The sequence below is a fragment of the Alternaria ethzedia genome, assembly GCF_023757985.1.
Source record: "Alternaria ethzedia strain BMP 0044 chromosome Unknown scaffold_7, whole genome shotgun sequence".
In the NCBI taxonomy this organism is placed as follows: Eukaryota; Fungi; Ascomycota; class Dothideomycetes; order Pleosporales; family Pleosporaceae; genus Alternaria; species Alternaria ethzedia.
In genome coordinates, this window is record NW_026056200.1 from 929,691 (window position 1) to 957,390 (window position 27,700).

A 27,700-nucleotide genomic window follows, 5' to 3' on the forward strand; every position below is an offset into this window, starting at 1 on the left:
ACCTGTCTTTTCCACGCCTCGACATCCATGGATATGCGAGATGGGGCGCATGCGTGCTCTGTCACTCGGTGTACCCGATGTAGGATTCGAAGCTCTACATGGCGGTAAAAAGAAAGCGGTTTGGCTCCATGCGATACAAGCAAAATAATTTACAACACGAGCTTGAGGCGAGAGGACGTCGTTCCTTCGTGCCTGGGCTACGGCGCACACGGAAGGTGAGCGAAGCAAACGTAGTTCGCTTAGGGCCGGGAGCTTTGATGCTTGAACTCTCGCGGAAGCCTTCTGCGAAAGCGGAAGGCGCTCATTGGGCACGGCCTTGTCAGATCCACAAGCAGACCCACCGTTATGGAGTCTAGTTGAAGACCGCGTCGGGCGTAACTTTATACTTGTCGCCAGCGCTTGCCAACGCAACCCAAGAGAGTAACGATGTTTTACTCGGCTTTGCATACCTACTGCTGGATAAAATTAGGGATTTGATTGATCCCAACGTATGACCTTGGCTTGTTGAATATCCGGGCGGAAAGGGCATTGCCAGCCAGCGTGGTCGACCTTCCCATGGTGTACACCAGCCCGGCACGATCCAGGAGTAGCTTTCGAACGCGCAACAGACAGATGAAAGCACTTGAAGGCGCAGCAAGGCGTATGTGGAGACCATCGCTTAGATTCGGCGGACGCGCGAGTTGTTCTAGCAGACATGACCGGGACGACGGCGATATAACCTTGGAATGCAGGGAAGCGGACCCAGACCTCTTACCGGTGATCAGGCCAGCCGGCTGCCGAAGATCAAAGGACTTGTATGCGAGAGCCACGAGAAGGATTGGTTGGAAAGGCTTGACGCAGACCGCGGAGGCGACGCAAAGCGGCTAGATGACGCCCGAGCAGCAGGAATAGAGGGCCACGTATTGCAGTCGATGTTGGCATTGTGAGACGATTTTTTAGAAGACAGTGACTACAAGAGCGCTTTAATTAGTGATGTTGCCGTGTCGTAGATCAGCGCGGATAGCGGTTGCTTGAGCCCCTTGCCATGCTTGCTAGAAGGGTAAGAGTCTGAGATGTCTGAGGTTATGGAACGAACGCTTGACAGTTTTGGGAAGTGGTATCATAGTGAAAGTCATGCCACCGAAAGGTGACAAATATTGTAAATAACTATACTGAATTAGTTAGCTATGTCTGTCGATACGTAAGGGATACCCACAAGTCCCCTTCGCCCATCGTCAGGTTATACCGCTAGACTCTCCCCTCCATCCTTTTTACTCTTCGGTACGATTTTCAGACTGAAGTCCACGTGTGGTACTCCTTGGTGTATGCTACTCGTGCTCACGACATCAATATCGCCGCAGACGTACTTCTCCACGTTGTACTCTGTAAGCCCACCGCTCACTTCAACGAGGAATTGCTTCCTGTCTCCAGTACCCCGTCCCCACTTATCCTTCAGATCTTTAGCAGCAACTTGGACACCTTCTGGGGTGAAGTTGTCTAACATGACGATGTCAGCACCAGCGGCAATCGCCTCGTCTGCTTCATCAAACGATTGGCATTCAACTTCGACTTTGATTGCAAAGCCGCCTGCTGCTTTGGCGGCTCTCACTGCATTGGTGATGCTTCCTGCGGCCACGATGTGGTTGTCTTTTAGCATCGTCATTGCACTAAGATCAACTCGATGCGCGTCCACGCCTCCAACCAGCATGCCGTACTTCTCTACAAGTCGAAAACCTGGTGTAGTCTTCCTGGTACCAGCAAGAATGTTTGGGTAACCAGCTCCTCGTAAAAGAGTAAGTAGGCGATTTGACTTGGTCGCGATGCCGGAGCAGCGGGCGAGGGTGTTGAGAGCCACGCGCTCGCCGAGAAGGAGGTGACGGACTGGGCCGCGCACAGTAGCGCAGTGGGTGATGGGTTGGAATGAAGCACCTTCTTTGACGTGCCACTCCACGCTAGTAGTTGTCAATATTGAGCTTGATCATGTAATCTGGTGAGATGAACGCACGTGCAACCTAGTTGTCGGAACACTTCATCGAAGAACGGGACGCCTGCTACTATGCCCTGTCAATGTTAGTCGGCACTTACAGTAGTCGAAAACACTCACTTCACTCTTTCCGAGCAGCTTCGCTTCCGAAAGCTCCTCGCCCACTACGAAACCACCGTAATCGAAACTTGGTGTGTCCTCTTCAAGCCATTCCGAGACTAATCGCTTGTATGTTTGTGGTAGGAGGTGGGCTACAGCGCCATGAGCAGGGGCACCTTCGACTTTGGCCATGTTGGTTATCAAGTAAGACGCGTCGTGATTTGAGTGGAATGTGATCTGGGGTGTGAAGTCTCGAAGTCAAGCGTCTGTGGAGGTGGCGTGGTGAGTTGATCGGAATCTCCGTCGGAACTTATCGATTATAGCCGGCAACACCCGCGCATCGGAACGCGGCTGGGAACCCAACCTTTGGAGCTTGCGAGGCTTCCTACACAACCCGCAGGTCGTCTACACTGATGTAGCTCACGACACGTCTGAAGACATGAGCAGACATGCCATATGTTCACATGCTCCCCCGACCATATTCATTCAACCGCGTCTTCGGGTCAGCTGTTCTGAACGCGTTCAACAGCTTCCTCCCCGCCTCGTTCTCTTCGCATCGACACTACTCATAAGACTTCGCCGAAGACTATGTCACGCATAGCGCCCTCGTCGCACATATCTCGCATACGGAAGTCGCTCTAGCACCTCGCGCAGAGACCGATCTCTAGTCCACGCCTCGGGTGCCGACAATCCATCGCCAGTTAGTGGCCGCGATCTCGTCGAGCCCTCGAACAACGGATAGTCACAAGTCGAATTATCGGTCGCAGCACTTATGATGATAAGGAGCGTTATTGCGCGAGCTCTATGTTTATCGTCGACAAGGCTAGCACCAGAAGAGGGGTGCTGTCTGTGGAGCCTTCGCCGGGCACGAGTAATGCCGCGTGCAATCTATAAGGCGATGAGTCTAGACATTCTTCTCACAGCCTGATATTGGGATTCTCCAGATATCTTCCAAGGGAGCGGTAGGTGGCGTAAACTTGACTGACAGGTACAGTGATGTCTGCCATATAGGGTGCTGTGATGCTTGGAATGAGCTCAAGAGACCATGGAGAACTGCACGCTGGGCTTATGTGACTACAATTTGGACAATAGGCTACTCCCATGAACGTAAAAGCGCTTCACCAGGTCATCACGTTTGCATGCATCGGACGCAACGCGAGATTTGAGTACGTCGTATTTCAGCGATGCTACGACTTCCATAATAAACCGGTGAGCGTAGATCACCGCATAGAGGGCTACCTTATCTTATGCGTATCTAGTCTGATTCCAATCCAGAACCCGACATATGTGTTTTCTTGCTCTCTGGATTGTTCATGACGGTTCGATGATAGTGAAGTTAAATATTGAGAACTCCTGGTCTTCTGAACCTCCTATCATCGCTCACTGTCGCCACTATGGGCACCACTCTCCTCGCCTTTTACTATCGATGGTACTTCCGCACCGTTCATGATATCGCCGAGTCGGACGTTCTTTCGAGATGTCCGTTGAACGCAGCGCTTGCACTTTTCGTCGATTGTGATGCTCTTCGCCTCGTTGATTGTGCACTCGATGCCAGAGTGCTCGTGAGTGGTCGTGGACTTTAGGTGTCCGCAGTAGAAGTAAACGCGATATGTTGTGCACATCCTGGGCTAGCGTGATAAATGAGAGCAGACAAGTAGATTGGGTGTTTGGCGATGACAGGATGCAGGTAGTGGACGGCGTTTTCTGGGGAAAACAGAAATCGTGTGCCGAATGTAATGGTTTTGTAATTAGTTGCCTTTGTGAAGCATTTACCAATGTGACCTGTTTTGCCCAATGTGACGATTTGGCTCACATGGCAAGGTTGAAGCTGTTGAAGACTCTCTGAGTGACACGTCGTTGATCATTCCAAGGTTGTAGCGTAGATGCTCAAAACCTATACGAGAGTCGTGTCTATCACCCATATCTTAATCGCAGAGTGAGATCGCCGGATACCGCTACCTCAAAATCATATTGTCCGTTATGTGTACCATTCTCGTAATTACGTACGACTGTGGCCACGAGAGCAAGATCAACCTCCCCTGTGGGGAGAGGAGTTGTAAGAAGACTGCAGACCATACTAGGACAAGGCAGTACGAATGCAGACCTTGTGTAACGGAACTCATAAATCGCCTCAGTCGCGAACGTAACGAAGAAAAACAGAAGGCTCGAGATGCTGGGACCGTGTCTGCTAAGATGCTTCAGCAACGGAAAGCTGAGCGTGAACAGGACTTAAAGGTAGCAACAGCAGACATCTGTGTTCACGTCGATCTCGAGACAACATTCGCCTGCGGGCATCTAGATCTAACGACATGGTCTTGTGCCACTGCCAAAACCGCAGAAGCTGCCAATCACCGATCTGTTTGGAGAAAGCTCGAGAAAGACAGGGACGAAAACTGCGGAGAATGTCTAGAGCAAGAAGAAGCTAATCGCGATGAAGCGTTCGCGCGATTAACTAGATCTCACGCTGCTGAAACAGACACAGTGCATGAGTTGAGGGAACGGATGGACGCGCTTGAAGAAGAGAGAGATGAGCTTGCAGATAGCCTGGATTTGGTTGAAGATGAGGTTAAAGCAACTCTTGAAGAGCTACTGTCAGATGGTCAGCGCCATGCTGAAGAAGTAGATACTCAGCTTGACATCTTGGCGGTAGAGCAAGCTGAGTTCGTCCGACAAATGGACGACCAGAATATGGCATTGGAAATCACAATTTTGGAGCTTCGAGAAGAGTTGCAAACAGCTCTCTCTGATAATGGTACGCAGAACTCTCGACGTGTATTCGATCAACTTGAAGCTGATCTTTCTGGAGTTTAAGTTGCTGAAGACGATGTCCAAGAGTGGTCACATGATCGAATAGCCGAAACCGAGGATGATCGCGGGAACAAACCCGCCCTTAAGACGACTGCCGCGTTCGATCAGCTACCGAAGGGAAAGCCGGAGAAGCCACCCAAGCCGCCAAAGCCCACGCATCTATAGCATCATCAGCTTCCAAGGTGGATCTGGATGACGCGCCGGTAAGACCTAATGAGATTAGAGACGTGATGAAGGAGTTGGTGGAGACGAAGGCGAGACGCCAAAGGTAGCGTTGCCGAGAAGGGACATCCGTTCCCGTGTGCGACTGTGGAGGTTCATGTATTTGTGAGGGGAAGTGGCCCTTGACGCGATGATTTGTGGAGTCGTGGGTCGTTGACACGGCGTCTCGAGAAGTTGAAGCTCTGAGGACGAGGCTCTGGAGATGATCGGCGCTTTGAATACTGCAATTGCGAATCCTTGTCGAATTAAAATTATTTGATCTTCTGTAGGTCAGTATGTATTTATGGAGCTCGCAATGTTGTGAAGCTCAGTGTCTCAGCCACGTGGCGCGACAGCTTGGCAAGAGCGTCCTGTTCCCCGACGCCGGCGCCCGTCCCACTTCGCAGCACTGACAGCCATCTTCGGCCACCGAGTCGCGTCTTTCGACTTCCCAAAGCTTTTGCATTCTGCGTTTGTGCGAGCCATAAACCTGCAGCCACTATACGGCTAGACCGAGCGGAACAGTCCAGCTACGAGACCCGCCCACTTTGATGGACCCTATCACACACTCTACTCGCTGAGAAGCTTAGGGGCTCTACTTGCGAGTACGCGTCGGTGGATTTCTTGCATTTTGTTGCTCGGAAAGGCACAAAGAAACCAAGAAAATCCACCGGACGACGAAGGATTCCGGCTAAATTGCGGGGATGTTATTGTTTGCATGAGCAGCAAAGGTACATCATGATCTGTGAAGGCTGCCAGTTGCATCACTTTAGACCTCGGCGGCAAATATACCCAGTTGTCTGGAATACTGTAGACCGTATGCAATCCTGCCGCGCTGATATGCAGCAATCAATCACCCACATTGTTGGTGCGGCAGCAAAACTCGTCCACGGTGGATAAATCTTCTGTCACACATTACGCCCGTAATCTGACCGCAATCATCCGCCCTACCCCAGTTCAATCTATGAGGAGAAGAACTCCATAACTACAGTTTGTTAACACCATCAGGAAGCACTGAGAAGATGAACAGAACTGCCGAAGCGCATCGCGAGCTGCTAGCAACACGAAAGTTCTCGTCCCGCTTCGCCAAGCGTGGCGTTTCAAAATGACCACAATGAAAGCATCCGCCCGTCACCCTCGCGGGCTCCACGAGTCAACCCATGTCAGCCAAGAGAACGGCCCCGCAACACGCCAACCAAGGAGGAGGCCGTTGATAATTATGCGGCGTTATGTAGGGTTCTGTGTCGACTCGGTAAAATTTCCGCACCGACTTCGCTCCCTGTTCAATCAAGCCGCCAGCTGGAACGGGACAAGAGCGCGCGGTGGAGCGGACATCAAGCTAAACATGGTGCCGTATTGCCATCCTCTGAAGGCTGCGAAGTAACTGCCGATTCCCTCTTCCTGGCTTTCGACTTGCGACCCAAGACACAGACGTGCGACGAGTAAGCTTGTTCGGATACCGGGACGCATCGTACGTTCTTATATGGGCTGTGCTCTTCCCCAGATTCCTTTCCCCAGACTTTCGGAACTTGTGGGGCCACGACACAACGAAGAGATTTCGCTTCGCATCCTTTAGATCTCGAATTCGGCATCCTACTTGGACAAGATGGCACAAATCGGGATGGTATCGACGGGGACACACCCAAACCACCCAACCCCTGCTGAGCTGGAGAAGGGAGACAATGTGCTTTGTACGTTGTTTACTAATCTTGTCGCGAACATGTGCTAACGGATTTGCTAGTTGAGGAGGCCAATGGAAGCGACCGATCTACAGACGGCGAGTTTACCTGGACAGCTGAGGAAGAGAAGAAGGTTCGACGTAAACTGGACCGCGTGATTGTGCCACTCACGACCTTTCTTTACCTGCTCTGTTTCCTCGATCGGTACGTATCATTTCACTCTGCGCAAAACTGTTCGCTAACCACCTTGAAAGTGTTAATGTTGGAAACGCGCGTATCCAGGGTATGGGAGAGGAATTGGGTCTCAACACAGGTGTCCGTTTCAACTGGGTTACCTCGATCTTCTACATTGTCTACATGTTCGTCGAAGTACCGAGCAACATCCTTCTCAAGAGACTTGGCCCGAAATACTACTTGCCACTTCTCGTCTGTGGCTTTGGTTTGGTCTCACTATGCAGCGCCTTTGTGAGCAGCTTCGCAGGTCTGTTGGTTGCAAGGGCCTTCTTAGGTGTGTTTGAAGGTGGTGTGATGCCGTAAGTACCTTCTATCGTTGTTTGGAGTGCATACTAACCATCAGTCTGTAGGGGATTGGCATTCTTCATCACATGTTTCTACAAGCGCAACGAACTTTTGTTCCGCATTGGTATCTACGTATCCGCGGCCTCAATGGCTGGAGCTTTTGGTGGACTGCTCGCTACTGCGTAGGTCCTGTCACATTCTTGAGATTACATGAAAAACTAACTACAGTACAGTCTCGCTCGTATTCCACCATGGGGAGCTTCGACTATGATTCTCCATACCTGGCGTAACATTTTCTTCTTTGAGGGACTTTTTACCGTCATTGTCGGCCTTGCTGCTCCCTTTCTTATGCCCCGTAGCCCAGAAGAATGCTGGTTCTTGAACGAGCGCGAACGAATGATTGCCACACAGAGACTGGTGCTGAAAGGAGGAGCTGATGAGAACGAAAAGACTGAAGTACACCACGTCAAGCGGGCCGTGATGAACATCACAAACTACTTCTGTGCCTTTGGTTTCTTCTTCATCAACATCACTGTACAGGGTATCTCACTGTTCATGGTAAGCCGATATCCTCCCCATAACTTATGATTTGCTAACATACATTACTAGCCCACTATCCTCAGGGATCTCGGATGGACGGCCACCAAGGCACAACTCTACTCAGTACCACCCTATGTATGTGCTTGCTTGATCGCTATCGCAATAGCTTTCGCATCAGACAAGACGAACCGCCGTGGTGTCTACCTCGCTGTCTTCACGCTCCCCGCTATTGCGGGCTTCTCGATCATGCGATGGGCGACCGACCCTAACGTCCGATACGGCGGTATCTTCTTGATCACCATTGGTGCATTTCCCGGAGGTCCTGGTTTCCTTGCGTGGGCGGCGAACAATGCGGCCGGCCCTGCTATCCGCTCCGTCTCGACTGCTTACGTTGTCACGCTGGGTACCGCTGGAGGTATTCTCGCGACTTGGTACGTCAGATTATGTGAATAATTGAATCAGATCCTAGGCTAATACATTACAGGACCTACACAAGTGCTGACGCGCCACGATACCCAATCGGCCACACCATCAACTTGGTTGGTCAGTGTTGCGTCTGTATTCTCGCCATATTCGGTATCTGCTACTGCAAGTGGGAGAACAAGCAGCGTGATATGGGCAAGCGAGACCACCGCTTGGTCGGCAAGACCGCTGCTCAGATCAAGGATCTCGGATACAGACACCCTGAGTTCCGCTACATGCACTAGACGTGTGTGTTTACGATTCGATACGACCTCAACACTTCGTTCGTTTTTACTTTGCTCGATGTTAGCGTAGGGCATTTGGGAATTCAACTTTTCCCTTTCAACTTGCCCAGTAATGCATGGGCCTCCAAATTCTTCATATGCTTGTTGTGATGGTGAACTATGCTACTGATCTGGTGAGCTATTGGCAACATGCGGTCTGGGCATTGGCCTGCTTTGTTTCGGCAGATGCTGGACCGTTGCACATGATTCATAAACATATCGATGCCTATTGGTTCTTTTGTCGATGATGGTATATTGTGATGTGTGTATGGTCTGCAGTAGACTACTTCGGTGTATGCCAAACCGCCAAGCTAATCTACCGATAGTTCGCAACTCAGCTCACATGTCTGTTCTGGAACCGGGGTCATGAAGCATACATAAGACGTCAAGCGAGAGGTGAATACTTCTCAGGCGCAAGAATCTGACCCCTCATCATGCAGATGCTTATCACACTTCTGGTAGCCGCTACGGTGGTCAAGGCACATTGTGAGTTAGCAACAAATGATTTCCAGTGATATGAGTCTCATACCAACAGACACATTCCCACGTCTTGTCGTAGATGGAAAGTCAGAAGATAAAGACTGGGCCTCGACCCGCGAGACCAAGAATGCGAACACCAAGCAAGGCATCGAGGTAAGATACTCTTCGAATTACCACTGGCCCATGATGTGTCTATGATACTTACTTTGGCCAGAACCCCACTGTCGCGGACATTCGCTGCTACACCCCCAAAACCGCGCCAAACGTCGCAAGCGTACCGGCCGGATCAACTATTCACTACATATCCACGCAACAAGTCAATCACCCGGGACCAACGCAATACTACCTTGCGAGAGTTCCTGATGGCAAGGATGTGAAGAACTGGGACGGGAGTGGTGCAGTGTGGTTCAAGATTAGTACCACAATGCCGACCGTAAACGCACAGAAACAGATGAGCTGGCCAGGACAGAGTAAGCTATTCCTTCTCTTCACTTCGCGTTTACTAATGACGTTTCGCAGACGAGTATCTCACACCCAACACAACAATCCCTGCTGCTACGCCATCAGGCGATTACCTGCTCCGCGTTGAGCACATCGCACTGCACATGGCTATGCAAGCGAACAAAGCGCAGTTCTACTTGGCTTGCTCGCAGATCAAGATAATTGAGGGAGGGAATGGGCTGCCGAGCCCGTTAGTTGCGTTCCCAGGTGCCTACAAGTAAGTCAAACTGATGAGCACCCAGAACATGCTAACATTAGGTCGCAGAAGTAATGACCCGGGAATTCTTGTCGACCTGAACAAGTACACATCGGCGCCAGAGACATATCAGCCGCCGGGTCCGGGTGTTTGGCGCGGTTAGGAGGATAGGTCTGGATGTGACTAAATTTCCACTGGGAGTGTTTGTAAATATTAGAAATGAGATTTCTTAATTTCTTGACGCGTTTACCACGATAACGACGTAGCTGTACAGCAATGTAGAGGCTGTGATTGCGAAGATTGCAGATCAGCCCAGACACATGGATTGCGGCTCATTCACATGCGTCACTGGTGGCTCGTGCGGAAAATTGCGGCATCGCGGGGTGATGGGTGGGGCACGAATTTGTTAGATCGAGTCAACGCGGAATTGAAAACCCACCTGCCGCCCCTCCGCTCTTTCCTTCTTGTCTCCCGCCTTCACGATGTCGACTACTGTGGTGCTCGGAGCACAGTGGGGAGATGAAGGAAAAGGAAAATTGGCCGATATCCTAGCCCATGAGTCGCAAATCTGCGCCCGCGCCCAGGGTGGTAACAACGCCGGACACACCATTGTCGCGAACGGCGTCACGTACGACTTCCATATCCTCCCGAGCGGTCTCGTGAATCCCGGCTGCATCAATGTCATCGGAAGTGGCTGCGTTGTTCACGTACCCAGTTTCTTCAAGGAGCTGGAAGCGCTGGAGAAACACGGATTGAAGACGGACGGAAGAATATTCATCTCGGACCGCGCCCATGTCGTGTTTGATGTGCACCAGATGGTGGATGGCCTGGAGGAGGTGGAATTGGGTGGTGGCATGATTGGTGAGGAGCACACGCGCCTGCTGCGGGACTGACGTGCTGATGGCGGGATGCAGGCACGACCAAGAAGGGTATCGGCCCAACCTACAGCACCAAGATGACCAGGAGCGGCCTCCGCATGTGCGACCTCTTCGACGAGCAGATCTTCGAGACGAAGCTCAGGAGGTTAGCCAACTCGTTCCAGAAGCGATACGGTGATCTACTCAAGTACGATGTGGAAGAGGAGATTACGAAGTATAAGGTGAGTCACAATGGGGTTGGAATATACGGAACAAAGACTGACAATGCCAAAGACTCTGCGCGAGAAGCTTGCTCCCTACGTCGTCGACCAGATCCCGCTCCTCGCATCGGCAAAGGAGAAGAACGCCAAAATCCTCGTCGAGGGTGCGAACGCGCTGATGCTGGACATCGACTACGGCACATACCCCTTCGTCACATCGTCAAACACTGGTCTTGGAGGTGTCATCACAGGTCTCAACTTGGGATGGCGATCACTGAAGGAGGTCATTGGCGTGGTCAAGGCATACACTACCCGTGTCGGATCGTGAGTTGCATCGCCCCGAAAGACAAATTCAGAGGCTAACAAGTAGTAGCGGACCCTTCCCTACCGAGCAGCTCAACGAGGTGGGCGAGAAGCTTCAGTCAGTCGGCCATGAAGTCGGCGTTACAACCGGTCGCAAGCGCCGCTGCGGCTGGCTCGACCTGGTCGTTGTCAAGCACTCACACGCGTGCAACGACTACACCGCCATCAACCTCACCAAGCTCGACGTCCTGGATGACTTTGACGAGCTCAAGGTTGCGACATCCTACTCGTACAAGGGCGAGGTGCTTGAAGGCTTCCCCGCGAATCCCGAGATCCTTGCCCAAGTCGAAGTACAATACGATACACTGCCAGGTTGGAAGAAGCCGACGACTGGCGTGACAAGCTACTACGACCTGCCCAACCAAGCGAGGAGTTACATTGAGTACATTGAGAAGTTCGTCGGAGTCAAGGTCAAATGGATTGGTGTCGGCCCTGCGCGAGACCACATGATCACCTTATAATAGCCCTGGAGGATTGGTGATGAGGCGCGGCTTCTGAAACCATTGCGCTTGTGCGGACACAACGTCTGCATCCCGAGCGAGAGGTGATAGGGCTGCCGCCGATAAGTCCATGTGAGGATGCAAGGCCTCGAAACCATAGAGCATAGACAAATCTCAGGCATACTTGATTCATGCGTGGCTTAATTGCAGGCATCGTGCGATGAGGGCGGCCTGAATTGCTGGATGTTCAGCCGGCTCCCGTCCCTTTGGCCCCAACTAGGCGAGCATGCGTCGCAACCGCAACCAAATAACGACGCGTGCTTACATACACTCGCGGACAACAGGGTAAATTCGATTAACGATGTTCCTGAGGCCGAGGCGACCAGCGCGATGCTTGGAATAATTCTGGCTGCGGCATGAACAAGGCCCCTCAGGCGGCCAGCCCCAGCCTTTTCTTGAGCTGTGCCGGGATGCCGTCCGCTGGCCGTGCGATACCCCGAGCAAGGGACCGAGTCTTGGTAAACGTCATGAACCTCTGCTGTCACGCCGGCTACACGGAAATAGGCCTTTAGCTGCGCATCAAGCCCTACGCTCCCGCAGCCGACGCAGGTTCAGCCAAAATACTAAAGAAGCTGCTTGCGCCCGTTGCTTTTCGACCATCAAGCATCAACTACATCACAACAGTACGACCTGCTCCACAACAACGCCGACTACAACACCAGCCAAGACACCGACCATGTTCACCAAGACCGTCCTCAGCGCGACTGCGCTACTCGCACGTGTTGCGACAGCGGGATCAGCGCCTGGCTTTCCTATCGACGTCACTCAGAACTTGACCGTGACGTACGGCAACAATACCGTGTCGCCCGGCGGAGAGCGCATTCCTCGTCCCGGTACGTTCCATCCACTGTCGTCGCGGCGCAGTCGAGCCGAGTACTGCTACACACCAACTAACACTCATCACCACCAGAAACCGCAGCAGCCCCAACCGTCTCGTCGCCAGTATGGTTTTCCGACGAGCGAGGCCCCGGCCAATGCGTCCTCCTCATGGTCGACCTCGACGTGCCCCGTAACAACTCACGCGTCCAATTAGTCCACTGGATCGCTACCAACGTCACGCGCTCTGTTCCCATCTCCGCGAACACAACTGGCTCAGCCCTCGACATTCCGTCGGACAACCCCGTCCCATACCTCCAGCCCTCACCTCCAGTGGGTGACAGCCCCCACAGCTACACATTCATCCTCATGCAGCAACCGCGCAACTTCAGCATACCCTCCATGTACGCGGACTTGGCGGACAACAGGGTCGGCTTCAACGTCAGCCAGTTTGCGGCTGACGCGAACCTGACGACTGCTCTGGCGGCGACCTGGATTACCGTACAGAACCTTACCGACGTGCCGTCCAACACAAGCTTCCCACCCCCGAGGCCGAGCCCAACGGGAGATGGCGAGGGCTCGAGCGGCCCTGCTTCGGGTGACGCGAGTGGCGCCATGATTGGTGGCAGGACATTGTGGACCGCGATTAGCACTGCGGTCGTAGCCGTGGGTTTTGCTATCGCTTTGTAAAGGAAGAGTCTAGGATTAGAAGATGAGTATAATAAGGACATGTTGAGAAAAGGACAAAAAGAGGTGGCTGGTACATGAACATAATACGAGGGAACGATAGATGAATACATATGGATTGCATTCGCATGCAAGAATACAACGCATGAGAAAGAAGTGGATAGATCAGACTTGCTTACTCACAGGATCCGAGAGTCGATCTAAGGTCCTTGTATGTGTCCGTCCAACCTCGACCCGTTAGTTCTACAAAATCCAGATGGCGAACTGAGAATGCGCACACGACACAGCAAACGCGAGCTGAGCTGACGTATTGTTTCCCTGCGCTAACTCAAAGCGCGAGCCTGCTGACTGTTTTTACGCACTTTGAGCTACACTTCCAGTCTCGTACTTCATTTTCCACTCCTTTCGCACTGCTTGCTTGAGCAAATCTGCTTGCTCTCCTTGACGCGATTGCTCTTTCCTACATTAAGCACCAGCTCGGGCTCTCACCCCGCATTCCAACTCGGATCAGTCACACTCTTTGACACACAAGCACGACTCCACGCGGAATCACAACAGAAGGACTATGAACAGCTCAAAGTGGGCTCCTGGCGGCGTGAATAGCGATAATGAACCAGATCCCCCCGCCCCACCAGCAAATGCGCCTACGGGTCCTCGCGATACACAGTCGCGTGACCGTCGCAATGAGTCTGGAAGGGGAAGACAGGGAAGAGGCAGAGGCTCGAACAGAACTGAGCGCACCAACAACCGCGGTGGGCACAACAGTGGCGCTGCAGGACCTGCGCCAGATCGCAGCCCTTCCATCAATGACGGCTTGTCTCCGTTTGGCAGGATGGGACTCAACAGTGCGATTGGCAGACAGCCATCTGGCGAGGACTTCAACGGCAGGTTGACAGTCGGTGTACATGGAAACACAATCAATCAACCCCGACCAAGCGCCGTATTCCCACCAGGCCTTAGCATACCCCAAGACGAACGCTCTCAGCGTGACGCCGACCAAGCAATAGACGAGTTCCCTGGTCTGGGGGCCGATCGACAAGCTGGTCGCGCGGGGGATGAGGCTTCGAGGATGTCTCTGCCCACCCGCTCTTCCCCATCAATTTCTTCCTCTAGGGATCCGTTTCGTTACGCGGCTCAGAACCAGGCTGGTCAATTGAACCACGTGACAGCGACTCCAAAGCCCGCCCGCTCTGTACGTGCTATCCAAATCAAGAACACAGACGGTGAGGTAGTCGCCTTCCAGCCTATCTCAGCTACGGGAAAGATGGAAAATCAGAAGGGACATGGCCTGAACCCCTCTCGTTCCACTTCAAAAGATCATGATGCAGGTGTTGGACGTCTTACTACCGGTGCTGCAGCGAATACAGACATGGAAGCCCGTATCAAAGCGCTAGAAGACCAACAGAACGACACCCGCGACATGGTCGACGCCATGAACCAACTCTACATCCGTCTTAGAGAGTCCGTTAACCATCTGGAGTATCAAAACACACTGCAGCGAGTTCGCCCACAGACACCCGATGCGCCATCTGCAGATTCGCACACCCCTGCAGTTGATGGGTCCTCCTATGTGCCTCCTCAGGGTAGTCTTTCTGACGACGAGTTCTCGCACATGCTCAAGATGTTTGCTGGTAAGACGATTACTGCAGACCACTGGAAGAATGTGGTATGGAGCTTCTACGGCCAGAACGCGGCGAATGCCCACAACCAGGACCAGGGTCGGAACCAGAACCCATTTACAGATGAGCAAAGGAACGAGGCTGCGGATAAAGGTCAGGATGGGGACAAGGATGTGGGTAATGACGACCCCTAAGACGCAGAGGCGACGCCAGCGTCATGAGTATGGAAGTTTAGCTCGATAGCTGCTGTCTGGTTCTGTGGCCACAAAGGCTGATGTTATTACGGTGAAGTGTTGATGCAGAGCAAGGCAACAAAACGCAGTCGGTAACTCTATATAGTGATCTCAATGCAGGTGTATTTCCAACACCTTGTATTCGCTGTATGCAACTGTAGGAATCAATAAAACTCTCTCTCTGACGTTTGCCGTGGATGTGGACGGCGACGACGTGCTCGTAGGGGGCCACAGCAATAAAAGGCTGATGTTATGAAGACGACATGCAAGTATCAACGGGAATTTTGTACATGAAGAGAGTCATGTTATCATCATTCGTATAAGAGAAGAGAATCCTACGCAATGCCATACCCTATTGTCTTCGCCTTGCTAATACATCGTCAATCATCAGTCGCTCCTTCGATCCATTGTCTACTCCGCACTAGCATTTGTCTTAGCCGCCGCAGCAGCAACTGCCTTCAAAGCCGCCGGGGCATCGTCCCACGGCATGACCAACTCAACAAACCGCATCTTCTGCGTCTCGCCACTGCTGAATTCTTCATCTTGGAACAGCTTCTCAACCTCCTCCTTCGTCTCCACTCTGTATGTGAGTACACTGCCTTCTTCAGCACCGAAGACGCGGGGGATGTCCTTGTACTTCCATTCCTGGACGTCATTGTAGGAATCTTCCCATCCGTGGATGAGTCGCTCGATTGTGTAGCCCTTGTTGCAGATGACGAAGATGATGGGAGCCAGCTTGTTTCGGATCATCGTGGAGACTTCTTGAGCGGTAAGTTGGAAGGAGCCGTCACCTGTGAATAGGATGGTGCGCTTGATGTTTGACTCTTTTGCGGCGAGGGCAGCGCCTTGGCATGAGCCAGTTGCGTAACCGATGGAGCCCCAGAGGACTTGCGAGATGGCGTTGACGCCTGCTGGGAAGCGAGTCTCCCAGACGCCAAAGTTGGAGGTACCAGTCTCGGTGATCAGGACATCGTCCTTCTTCAACCACTGACCAAGCTTTGGCCAGAACCAGGCGTGTTTGATGGTTGGTTCTGTCGATGAAGTCTCCTTGTCTGGGACGTTGTTGTTCGGGTTAGGCCCAGATTCGATGTTCAGCTTTCCAAGCTTGGCTGTGACTTTGGAAAGCACGCCGTTCATTCTAACACCAGGGTATTCCGAGTATCGTACTTTGCATCCGTAGCTGTGTAGGTCGATAGTCGTGAGCTGAGACATGCGGATGGTGAAGCCTGCAGTGTTGAAATCGGATTTAATAGCACCAATGCTGAGTACGAGGTCGGACGACTCCACGCGTTCACGCACACCAGCGTTTGAACCGTCTCCGGCGTAAACACCACCGTAGTTCGGCAGAGTCTCGTCTACCGCACCCTTTCCCATTGGGGCGACGAAAGTGGGTATTCCAGATTTCTTGATGAGCTCGTGAGTCTCCTTCAATGCTCGGTGGCGGATAGCGCATGCATCTACAAGAATGACGGGGTTCTTTGCCGCGTGCAGATACTTCAGTACCACGTCAACGACGTATTCTTCGGCTTCTTGGTCGTTTTGCGGGTATTCCAGATCAAGCGGAGTATTGAGGCGATCGCCGTCGACCTTCTTCGTTACCATGTCGCTAGGCAAGGAGATGTAGACGGGCCTCGACTTCAGGTAACATTCCCGAATGGCGTTGTCGATCAGCATGGCCGCTTCGTGCTGGCTGTTGAGCATCGAGACAGCACACGAGATCTCCTTGGACATGCGCGAGAAGACCGTAAAGTCGCCATTTCCAAGAGTGTGGTGCAGCAGCGCTCCGTTTCTCTGAGATACAGTCGATGGGTAGCCGACGATGTGGACGATTGGGACGTATTCCGAGTAGGCTCCGGCGATGGCATTGACAGCGGACAATTCACCCACGCCGAAGGTCGTTACCAATGCAGAAATGCCCTTGACTCTTGCGTAGCCGTCTGCGGCGTAACCTGTAATGATCGTCAGCACCTATCGCATGAGACAGACGGATCGACTTCGGTCGCTCCCGCAAGCGAGCCGCTGATAGCCCGAACGCAAGAACAAGCTCCACGTACCAGCATTCAGCTCATTGCAGTTGCCGACCCATTTCAGGCCGACTTTGGGGATGTAGTCGAGTGCGACGAGGTTGTAGTCTCCTGGAACGCCATGGACAGACTCAACGCCGACTTGCTGAAGTCGACGGAACAGGTACTGGGGTTCTTGTCAGCTAGCGCGCTCTCACACGCGTGTACAACCCATGACTTACCTCTGCAACGTCGATTGGGTTTTTGATGTCCTGCGATCGTAGATCTTGCGCCATGTTGCCAAGCTGTCAGAGAGATGAAGCTTTGGATGCTAAGAAAGTAGTTTGTCTGGTGTGGTGATGGCAGGCTGTTGGGCGCAGCTACCTTTAAGGGTCCGCGAAGTTTACAGCAATGAGGTCATGTCCGGTCTTTACCGGCCAGCGCCATTGTTGGGCCTGTCTCGTGCGAGTGCATCGGGTGCATGTGGGATGCTGCACCATAGTAACGCGACGCGCAGCATACCACGCCGTTTGTCAGCCCAGGTGGCGTGAGCTACCAAGTCTGCGGCATAGTATTGCTACCGGATGCGTGCACTCGCAGCTCGAAGTCTCCTTGACGACGAAATTCTTCGCAACAAGACCAATCCACAATGGAACTGTCTCGCATCAAACACGCGATCGATATGGGTGAGGAAGTCGAGACATCTGGAAGTGGGGTGCATCCTTAGCTTCGTGGGAATTCCGTGGTAGCGGAACCACTTTGCCAACATGTTCTTAGTAACTATGCATCATCACCTGCGTGGCAGCAAATGCGAAAAATGGTCAATGTCAAAGCTTTTCTAAGCATGCAACCGAATGCTCGTATCACAACTTTGGCTCTCGCAGTCTGTCTTTCGTCATCGCCTGCACCCTCTCTACCAACTCGTCGTTCAGCGGCGTTCTCACACCCACTTCCCGTCCTCGCCTTGCCCAGTATCCATTGATGTATCTGATTTCCGTCTCTCTCCTATGCCTCATATCCCATACCATGCTAACGGTCGTCGCTCTGTTCTTCTCGATTATATCCATAACAGTAGCATGCAAGGCTTTCGCTGAAAACCTTTCCTTTACTCCCTCTACGCCCTGTAATTCCGGTAGAGCGAGGATGACAGACGAGATCTCCTGCATGAGCCTCATGTTGGTTTCTGGGATGCTTAGAATGTATGCTGTTACGGCATCTTCGAGCGCGCAGATAGGGTTGCTGAGAGCGTTGCAGGCAAGCTTTTCTAGTTGTATCTGGAGTATGGTGGGCCATGGGTAAGCCTGGCAGTTCAGGCGAGGCGCAAGAGGTAGGAGTTCCAAGAGAGGCGAAGGTGCTTGTGATATATCGCCATCTTCTCGCGGGACGGGGCCTACCGATGTTGCTGCAGGCCCTGTGTGGGTGACATCAAAGGGCCCGTTCAGAGTGATACCATGCGAGACCACACCCGTAATGTAATTTGGTCGCGTGTGTGGATCAGGCCACAATAACATATTTGCGTCTTCTATCATGCCTGCCCCGTTCTGCAGGAATGTGATATTTGATGTGCGCGAGAGTCGGGGTAGAAGAGGTTGGAGGGCTGCCACAGTCTGCGTAGACTTGACGCATACGACAAGATCGTTGATAGTTTCGTCAGTTGGGGGTCCTGGTAGCTGTAGTACCTCAGCATTCCCAGCTATGCACAGCTCTTGCACCGTGTGCCATTCTTTTCCGTGCAATACTTCCACGTCATAACCCGTTCGGGCAATCTGTTGGCCCTCGCACGTCTGCAGTAGAAGAATCTTCCCGTTTCTTAGGTACTCGTTCATGAGAGAAGGACGATGTAGCAGCAGGTTTACTACTGGCCTTGCGGGTATCTCGGCAAGCGAGTGAGCTGTGAAAGTGCCTACACTTCCCAGGCCCAGGACATGGATGTGCGGGGAGGCTCTAGTGCTTGAAATGCTGCGATGGTGTGCGGGCTCCTCGGACGCCGACCCCCAGCTTCTGAAGGTGCCTGCGAAGGAATGGCAAGCTTCACGACGCCGGGAATGAAGAACATGCCCCGCTCGAGGCACTCCTATGGCAGAGTTGAGACGCTGACAAATTGCCATCTTGACCCACGTCAAGAATTGGAGACTTTCAGGAGAACAGTTCCTGCTCTTGATGATGGTGCTCCCGGTGGGTGTACATGTCGCGCTTTACGGCCTACGTGAGGAGGCTGACCCTGCTTGCTACCTACCTAGGCAGGTAGCCGCTGCCCCACCACGGATTAGTAGAAGGAGACATGGAAACCAGAGAAAGGTGTCTACACCGTTGAAGCGGTGTACTCGACGGGTAAGTTTGGCGGAGATCGCAGAAGGAGCTGAGTCTGAAATTGTTGATACGAGGAAAGGTGGCTACCTGGGTATTAGGATGGCTACGTGGATGGTCGTACGGATGCGCCGATGGATGGCATGTTCCGCTCAGTTCCTGACTAACGGTAGACGATAGCTTCAGCCCTGACGCACCGCACCGCAGCCCCGGCCTCGGCTGGTGCTCACTGCGAGGCGGTAGCCGTGGTTCGTTCTCTGGGTGTGGCTGTCACGAGTGCACCGCCACGTGCTCGTGTGACATGAAACACGGTCGACGGTGTCTCTCCGGAACGCTACGTAATGAACCATGCGCATTGAAAGTTACTGCAGCGTGGAAGGCGGGTCGAGAGCGCGCAATGGCTGACAGCGTCAGAGTGCTGGGCGCCTCCAACAAATCACCTTGCAAGCTTCACCTGTGGCCCGTGCCTCTCACGACGGCCAGCCCTCAGGCAGCTGGCGACGGCGGCGCGTTCGGTCGCTCAGTCGCTGCGTGCCCCTCGTCGCCGCTGTTGTCGTGCCGCCGTGTCTTCTGACGCTGCAATCTCCCGCCAGGACCTGCATCTGCCGGCGCTGGAGTGCCCATCTTTGTTGCGACGCCGGCCAAGCGCATCCGCCATCCTCGAAGCGCCCACGTCGACGCAAGCGCAGGCGCCGCGTTCCTGCCCTCGATTCACTGCTCCAGCGTTCACCCCCCGTTCGTGCCAACGGCTCCGCGATTCGTAGCTCGTATTGCACTGTCCGCTAGGCTCTGGGACCCACAGGTTCCTCAAAGGAGCCCAAGGAGCCTCTGGACGACGTTTCCGCGGCAGCGTCATGTCGTGATGGGACGGCCGCTCTGCTGATTTGATACGAGGACATGACCCACGAGTCCCGCCAGCGCTCCGCGTCCAACATATCGACGCCCTCCGACCGCTCTGCCCGTCGCGCACCGCGCCCGAATCGCAACCCGCCCGCCAGCCTCCCGCTGCCCGAGATCCCCAGCGTCACCTCGTCGCCCTCGTCGTCGCTGCAGCCGCTGGGCCTGAGCAACCTCGGCTCGCCATATCCCTCCTTCTCCCCCGGCGGACCCAGCGCGCCCGCCTCGAGCCCTCGCGGACGGGCGCATACCGTCCAGGGTCCAGCGATGCATCAATACATCCCCCCTCCGCCGCCCCAGCCCTCGAGCACGCCCGCCGGCCACATCGCCCTGCCCCCGCCGCCTCCACGACCTACGGGCTACGGCAACCTGGGCGGCATCTCCATCCCGCCGCCGCCCCATGCCAACAATTGGGGTCCCCCGCGGCCCCAGTACCAGCAGCAGGGCTATGACCCGAGCCAGTATCGCAGCTACCCTCACAGCATCCCCCCTCCGCCAGGGCCCCCTCCGCAGCAGATCCAGCACGAGCGCGAACCTCCACTGACGTCAGCCACCTACATCCCCGGCGGCGAGTCATTCGGGCCTGGTGTAGGCATTCCTCCACTGCACACCTCGAGAGGCTACCCCGAGCCCTACTACCGCGACGACAACTACTCCGCCAACGCCGACACGTCCGCCCAGGGCTTCTCCAGCAGCCTCCTCGAAAGCGTCCAGAGCGTGCAATATGGCTCCAACAACGGCTTCAACGCGCCCCCGACGCCCAGCAGTCGCAACCACCTTAACATACCCACCGAGAGAGCCCAGGTCTACGACTCGTCTGGACCGCCAACCGCCACGCTGCAGAACCCCATGGTCCAGAACCACGGCAGCGTCTATCACCGGTCCGAAAGCAATGGCACGACCCCCATATCCCCACATGACTCCTCGATGCACTGGCCAGCCGAACGCGTCCAACACTGGCTAGCGAGCAACAACTTCTCACGAGACTGGCAAGAGACGTTCAGGACGCTGGGTCTGGAAGGCTCAAAGTTTCTGGACATTGGCCGCGGCCATGGCAGCAAAGGCAATGTAGCCATGATGCACCAGGTCATCTTTCCCCAATTGGCCAAGCAATGCACCGCAAGCGGGACCGGATGGGATCAGAACAGAGAGCGAGACGAGGGTCGCAAGCTGCGCAGACTTGTGCGCTCCATCGTAGAGACGGGCCACATCGCCAACCCCCGCGCAGCACCGCAACGATCCGACACTGGCATGACGAGCGCCGGGACAGAGGGTACTGTGGAGAATTCACCGTACATCGGCACCAGAGGCATGGACTTTGGATCAACGCCAACCACTGCTGGCAATGGCGAAGAGAGTCCGGGCCGTCAGCTGCTCTTGCACTCGCCTGGTGGTAGTACGAACCCGCCCAGACGCATCTCTACACAGCAACGCAATTTCACTGTGCCCGGTCTCGGCCCTACTCCAGATTTCTCAGAAGGACCTGCACGTAGTCCCTATTCGAGGGAGGTTCTGCAAGGCCTAGATCCAAAGCCTGTACGCCATAGCCCGAATGCGTCCTCAGAGTTTGCGCCATCTTCATTGGGTACGTCGAACTATCGCCAAGCAAGTCCGCAGCAAAGCCCAGCGCTCCCTTCAGCCCGTCTTGCGACCAATGGCGGTCAGCTCAGTGCGGGTCTGAGCAACAACGGATCGCGGTACTATTCCCCGCACAACCGCGTTAACAGTACCGAGTCCATCAACTCCACCTTTGCAAACACTGGCTCGGGTCCCCCATCAAGCAGATCATTCGATAATCGTTCCGATAGTCGCAACGAGAACCGGAAGAATGGTTACGAAGGCTCACGACCGGGTACTGGACTAGCTAGATATGACTTGGAAGCGCCCACCAGCGCTAAAGATCATGAGAAGGGCTTCTTCAAGAAAATCATGGGCGGGCGGAAGAAGGAGAACCACCCATCTCCCGATGACACGAGCCTGGATTCACCCACTAGTCCGGCAAGTCATCGTACGCATCCAAGCGGGTCCCTGTTTGGGAAATCTGGCATGAACTCAAGCGAGACTTCCTTGAACGAGCGACCCCCTTCGAGACGATCAGCTCAGACAGACTCCGACAATCGAGCAACAGGTCGTACTCGCACATCCGGAAGAGAAGATCGCAAATACGCTTTTGTCACACCAGATGGCTGGAACTACCGGCTCATCGACATCACCAACGTAGATTCACCAGCAGCTCTACGAGCTGTGTGTTGTGAGGAGCTGAGTCAAGGTCTGAGCCAGATATCTGGTGTAGAGTTGCATCTCACGAATCCTGGGCAACAAGACCACGATCACCCGCTGTCCGACTCAAAGTTGTTGAAGGCGCGGTCGCAATATGGGAATCGAGTCGGCGAGCTCAAGATTTTTGTCAAGATACCGCAAGAGGGAACCGTACCTCCATCTGCCGGGCTAGGAGTGTCGCTACCCCATACAGCTGCTAGGTCTATCGATGAGGACGCATACTCTCGGCTGAACGCCGACTCTCAACTAGATTCTCCAGGAGGAAAGTCAGGAGAGTCCACGCTAGTCGCAGATAAGAGTGCAGCTCTTCGCAAGATGGCAGAGAAAGCCGAACCCATGCCGAACAATGCAGGTGACAGGCCTGCAGAATCGGCTTGGGAACCGCGTGATGACTTGGCCGAGGAGGAACGAAGAAAGCTGCTTGAAGCCGCTGCTGAAGAGCACCGCAAAGAAACAAAGCGGAAGCAGGAAGAATATCTGAGGAGTCGATTCCAGAGGGCCAATGGACACAGTCCTGACCTGAACCCCACTTCAGGCGACAACCTCAGCTACCGCAGTCAGCGTATTGTTGACTTTGATGAACCCCGCGCTTCTCCCTATGAGGACGTAAAGAAACCATTCGATGCTAAACCCAAGCAGCTTGTCCCACTGCGAGAGCCGCCACCAGTGCCAGCCGATACAAGCACACTGTTGAAAGCCAATTCGCTGTCGAGGGCCAAAAACCGCGGCTCATGGCCCGAGAGTGATGATGGCAAAGACAAGCGGAGATCAACAGAGTCGCAGTCAGAAAAGCGCAAAGCCATTCCTCAGGCTGCAAGCGGGCTGGGAGGCATCGCTGCTGCTATCATCGGCGCTGGTAATCTTGGGGCAGGCATAGGAGCAGCGAACAGGGCGCCGCCAAAGGGTCCTCAACCAGCAAACAGCGAAGGCTCGCCTGAAAGCATTCGACCTTCACAACAGGTATTGCAGGATAATGGGTTCGCAGCTAGATCTGGCTCCGGAAGAAATAGTCCAGGTGGGTCACCTCGCAGCCCCGGCGAGCTCACAATGAGCAAGGGAAATATACCTTTCAGAATACCTGACTATGAGGAAGCTTTCGGAGACGACACGTCCAACGAGAGGCCAGACCTCAGCCTTGAAATGCCCGATCCGACAGCACCGCGATCGAGAGACGAGCGGTCTCGTTCGCCAACTCGAAGTCCCCATACAGCGCACGCTCCAGAGTCTACCTTGAGCAGAGAACCATCACGGGTGTCAGTGTACGGTCCCACTCACGACTTCGAAGAAGCGCGAGTGTCCTTCATTACGAAATCTCCAAATCTGGAGCCTATGGATTCTGACGACGATGATTCTGACGATGGCTTGTTCGCTGCGCCGCTCGCAGGACGAGCTGGTCCACCCACACCTGCCCAGAGCACTCCCATCACTCGGACCAACTCCCGCAGCCAACGGCCAAACCTTACACTCAAGACACAACGGTCAAAGAACTCGCTAGCGCAGGTCACGGAAAAATCTGAGCAAAGCGCAGCTGGTGATCGCGATTCGCAGCCAAGCGACTTCCACCCCGAGTCGGCTGCGTCTGCAACATGGACCGACTCGCCAAATGACACGAACAAGTTTTCCCGCCGAGAATCATTCGCCAGCGATGTCTGGGCAAATCGTCCACCAGCTGAAGCCCTCGTGGAACACCTTGACGAGCTCTTCCCGAACGTCAACCTCGATCAGCCGATGCTTGAGGAAGAGGAAGCGGATGGTGCTGCAGAGGCAGCCAACGATCCCCCGCCTATACCCGCCGAGCCCACTCCTCAACCTCTCACCCGTGGTGGTGCAGGACTGCAGAGTATCGCGCAACGCAACATGAGGAAATCAGGCGCTGGTTTGGGCCGCACAAAGTCTATTCGTGAAGTAGTGAAGTCGCAATACCAGCCACTCGACAAGAGGCCACTCCCAGGCCAGGCACATGCTGGTGCCGGTCCATCGCGTGTTGCTACGTTACGCAATGGTGGTGACATTGTCAGGCGAAAGTCGACGAAGATGTTCAACGCCAGGACTGAGCAAGTGCGACCTCAGCGCGGCTCGCGCCTCGTTATGGAGACGATACCCCAAGATCATCTGCCAAGTGTTCCATCGCGACAGCCAACATTCAAGTGGATGAAGGGACAGCTCATCGGCAAAGGTACATTCGGTCGCGTCTATCTCGGTATGAACATCACTACCGGAGAGCTTATCGCAGTCAAGCAAGTCGAAGTCAACGCCAAAGCAGCTGGTTCAGACAAAGACAAGATCAAGGAACTCGTCAAGAGTCTGGATCAGGAAATCGACACCATGCAGCATCTCGATCACCCCAACATTGTGCAGTACCTCGGATGCGAGCGCAAAGAGTACAGCATTTCCATCTTCCTTGAATATATTTCCGGTGGCAGTGTAGGATCCTGCATCCGCAAGCACGGGAAGTTTGAAGAGTCTGTCGTCTCTTCGCTCACAAGACAGACGCTGCTCGGTCTCTCTTATCTCCACCGCGAAGGCATCCTCCATCGCGATCTCAAAGCCGACAACATCCTGCTCGACCTCGACGGCACGTGCAAGATCTCCGACTTTGGTATCTCAAAGAAGAGCGACAACATCTATGGCAACGATGTAACAAACAGCATGCAAGGTTCCGTCTTCTGGATGGCGCCCGAAGTAATCCGCTCCCAAGGCCAGGGCTACTCAGCTAAAGTAGACATCTGGTCTCTGGGTTGCGTAGTCCTTGAGATGTTTGCGGGTAAACGTCCTTGGTCCAAGGAAGAGGCCATCGGTGCCATTTACAAGCTTGGTAGCTTAAACCAGGCCCCTCCCATCCCCGAAGACGTCTCCAGGGTGATTGGCGTAGAGGGCCTGAGCTTCATGTACGACTGCTTCACCATTGACCCCATGGAACGACCTACAGCCGAGACATTGCTACGAGCGCCATTTTGCTTTAGCGATCCAAATTACAATTTCCTGGACACGGAGCTCTATGCTAAGATCCGGGGAGCTTTTCAGTAGTTGTTGACATATTTGCGATAAATTCAATTTAGGTGGGCGATGACGACGACGAATGTATTGGAATGGTCACAGTGTATATTGGTTTTATATACCCACTTTTCGTTTGTTTTCTGAGGATGATGACGTCTTTGTAGCGAACTGCGCGGATTGAAATACGATACCTGGTGTACTCAGTACTCTTTTTCGAACATACTCGTGACGCGTCTCGCTGTTACAATGCCTTCTTGGAAACTGGTGGTAATTGAGTGTCTCCGAAGCTTCAGGTTTGGGTATACGAAGATAATGGTGTTGCGGACAATGACTGCAGGGAAGCCCACGTAAGAGAAGCATTGATCGTACTGCATTACCTATCCAGCAACGGTTCAATCTATGACACGCTCTAGATAGATCGCACAATGTGTCTTCTTTATCCATCTTCGATCGCGCACAAGGCGACTGGATCAGCGTGGGATGATATATACAAGGTTCGCCATTATCTGCCGTCAGCGATTGCGTGTTCAACAGGCAGGAATCCCATCCTCTTCGTCAGCTTATGATGGCGATCAACCTTTTGAGCTACTTCGGATTGGGGCGGCGGTATGTCCCGACTGCCGAAACTTAGATGCTGTACGTCCTTTCGGCGCTTTCTTGGTACTCAATAGGGTAGCTTCAGCCGAGCACATACTGGTGTCTCGTCGGTTCAATAGTTTATTGGGGTCTTCGCCTCTTCTTCTGCTGTTGTACCACCGTGAGGAGAGAGTTTCATCAAGCTTTCTGGTAAGGTCAGAGACATTGCCGTACTGCTGTGCCGTTCACTCTAGTTGCGCATTCATCATCATCAGGACACTGCCCCATTTCGCAACGCGAGCCGCGCCGTCCTCAAACTTCGTCCATCGCGACGCAGGTCACGGTCCGAGACATTGGGAAACATACGGGCATTATGTTTGTATACGGCGAGGAAAGATGACAGCCCCAAAGTCAGATGATGTGAGGTATCAGTCCAAGGCGAGTGAAACGTTTCGCCATAGTACTGCAATCAATCGAAGGCGGCAGTTGTCTCTTAGTGTACGAGTATACGGACGGGAACTGAAAATAGAAGGCGATTTTGTGAACTGAGCAAGGGAAACGATGTCATAAAGACAAAGTGGACTGAGTTGCGCGTTACCTTCAGCCGCTTACTCTCGGCGACCCTCGTGGCGGATCTGACACTCGCCTGTGGAGAGGACCCATCCTCGCATCTTACTCGGAGTCTGAACACAGGCGTTATTGCCGCGCCGCCGCAGGTGCTGGGCATGCAGCGCACCGACCGAACCGAACAACGACGCCAGCTAACGATACTTCTAGATTTTGGAAGATCCGCCGTCTGGGTTCGCGGACGTCACTCCACGGCAAAAGCACTTGTTGAGCGGCGATATCGATAAAACATCTCCACAGAGCAAAAGCTTGATCCGATTCAAGCACTGCAATATGCGGAAAATAGGAGGGTTGAAACAGCGATGTGGACGGCCTTGACATGTGGACGGTGATCCATGACTGGTGAAACAGGGCCTGGCGTGTTCCTGCATAAGATCGGCCAACAAGCGAGCTGCCGAGGAAGGCAGTCAGCAACATGCCTGAGGAGCGCATAATGTGCATAGTAGAGGCCATCCCCATGCGGACGGGGAGCAGTGCTGCAAGATGAGGATGTGCATTGATAAGGCCGTGGTGAGTTCTGCTACACCGTCCTGGTGCGTGAGCTTGCATGGGGGCGTGGGCGTAACGGTAAGCAGCGTGCGCAGGACACGCCGCAATCAAAAGATGCGAGAAGTGGATGCAGAAGGCGAAAGTACCGGTCCTCTTGTGGACCGCGAATGGTTCTGCAGCCGGAGCGTGCCTGAGGCGTCTGCGTGGCTGTGCTGGGCCCGCATGGAGGGTTTGCAGCCGATGTGCGTCTTTTTCTTTTTGCCATGGATGAACGACTCGCTGCTCGGGCCCACGTTCAGGCGGACAGGTCGCACGATGATAGGGAGCGCAGTCCGTCGTGCCATCTCCCACGGTAGCGATACATCACGTCGCGACGACAGCGTGGGCAGGCAGCGAGGCGCACGCCGGCGGCAGTGGGCTCCCAAATCACCAGCCTGCAACGGCCCCGGCGTGCGACGTCTTGCCCGCATCGAGCCAAGTCAGGGGAAGGCGGCGC

At 53.9% G+C, this 27,700-nt stretch overlaps 9 protein-coding genes across 9 annotated transcripts; 7 read left to right on the forward strand and 2 right to left on the reverse strand.

The window, feature by feature from the left end:
• Nucleotides 1-1,219: 1,219 nt before the first annotated feature.
• Nucleotides 1,220-2,254, reverse strand: J4E87_004131 (uncharacterized protein; the record flags this gene model as incomplete). The annotated part of the gene is made up of 3 exons (XM_049375754.1): nt 1,220-1,931; nt 1,985-2,040; nt 2,084-2,254. 3 exons carry the CDS (start codon nt 2,252-2,254, stop codon nt 1,220-1,222), a joined length of 939 nt encoding a protein of 312 aa, XP_049234739.1.
• A 2,239-nt stretch (nt 2,255-4,493) lies between these two features.
• J4E87_004132 (uncharacterized protein) lies at nt 4,494-5,035 on the forward strand (the record flags this gene model as incomplete). The annotated part of the gene is made up of 3 exons (XM_049375755.1): nt 4,494-4,500; nt 4,545-4,814; nt 4,917-5,035. 3 exons carry the CDS (start codon nt 4,494-4,496, stop codon nt 5,033-5,035), a joined length of 396 nt encoding a protein of 131 aa, XP_049234740.1.
• Nucleotides 5,036-6,677: 1,642 nt separating this feature from the next.
• Nucleotides 6,678-8,516, forward strand: J4E87_004133 (uncharacterized protein; the record flags this gene model as incomplete). The annotated part of the gene is made up of 7 exons (XM_049375756.1): nt 6,678-6,762; nt 6,813-6,954; nt 7,005-7,283; nt 7,335-7,451; nt 7,503-7,827; nt 7,879-8,240; nt 8,294-8,516. 7 exons carry the CDS (start codon nt 6,678-6,680, stop codon nt 8,514-8,516), a joined length of 1,533 nt encoding a protein of 510 aa, XP_049234741.1.
• Nucleotides 8,517-9,056: 540 nt separating this feature from the next.
• Nucleotides 9,057-9,895, forward strand: J4E87_004134 (uncharacterized protein; the record flags this gene model as incomplete). Its single annotated transcript, XM_049375757.1, has 4 exons — nt 9,057-9,188; nt 9,250-9,505; nt 9,555-9,753; nt 9,802-9,895. The coding sequence occupies 4 exons, from the start codon at nt 9,057-9,059 to the stop codon at nt 9,893-9,895; spliced, it is 681 nt and encodes a 226-aa protein (XP_049234742.1).
• A 319-nt stretch (nt 9,896-10,214) lies between these two features.
• Nucleotides 10,215-11,634, forward strand: J4E87_004135 (uncharacterized protein; the record flags this gene model as incomplete). Its single annotated transcript, XM_049375758.1, has 4 exons — nt 10,215-10,593; nt 10,647-10,831; nt 10,884-11,134; nt 11,184-11,634. The coding sequence occupies 4 exons, from the start codon at nt 10,215-10,217 to the stop codon at nt 11,632-11,634; spliced, it is 1,266 nt and encodes a 421-aa protein (XP_049234743.1).
• A 715-nt stretch (nt 11,635-12,349) lies between these two features.
• J4E87_004136 (uncharacterized protein) lies at nt 12,350-13,179 on the forward strand (the record flags this gene model as incomplete). The annotated part of the gene is made up of 2 exons (XM_049375759.1): nt 12,350-12,506; nt 12,584-13,179. 2 exons carry the CDS (start codon nt 12,350-12,352, stop codon nt 13,177-13,179), a joined length of 753 nt encoding a protein of 250 aa, XP_049234744.1.
• Nucleotides 13,180-13,741: 562 nt separating this feature from the next.
• Nucleotides 13,742-14,989, forward strand: J4E87_004137 (uncharacterized protein; the record flags this gene model as incomplete). The annotated part of the gene is made up of 1 exon (XM_049375760.1): nt 13,742-14,989. The coding sequence occupies one exon, from the start codon at nt 13,742-13,744 to the stop codon at nt 14,987-14,989; it is 1,248 nt and encodes a 415-aa protein (XP_049234745.1).
• A 450-nt stretch (nt 14,990-15,439) lies between these two features.
• Nucleotides 15,440-17,327, reverse strand: J4E87_004138 (uncharacterized protein; the record flags this gene model as incomplete). Its single annotated transcript, XM_049375761.1, has 3 exons — nt 15,440-16,977; nt 17,083-17,218; nt 17,274-17,327. The coding sequence occupies 3 exons, from the start codon at nt 17,325-17,327 to the stop codon at nt 15,440-15,442; spliced, it is 1,728 nt and encodes a 575-aa protein (XP_049234746.1).
• A 2,908-nt stretch (nt 17,328-20,235) lies between these two features.
• Nucleotides 20,236-25,542, forward strand: J4E87_004139 (uncharacterized protein; the record flags this gene model as incomplete). Its single annotated transcript, XM_049375762.1, has 1 exon — nt 20,236-25,542. One exon carries the CDS (start codon nt 20,236-20,238, stop codon nt 25,540-25,542), a length of 5,307 nt encoding a protein of 1,768 aa, XP_049234747.1.
• Nucleotides 25,543-27,700: the final 2,158 nt, after the last annotated feature.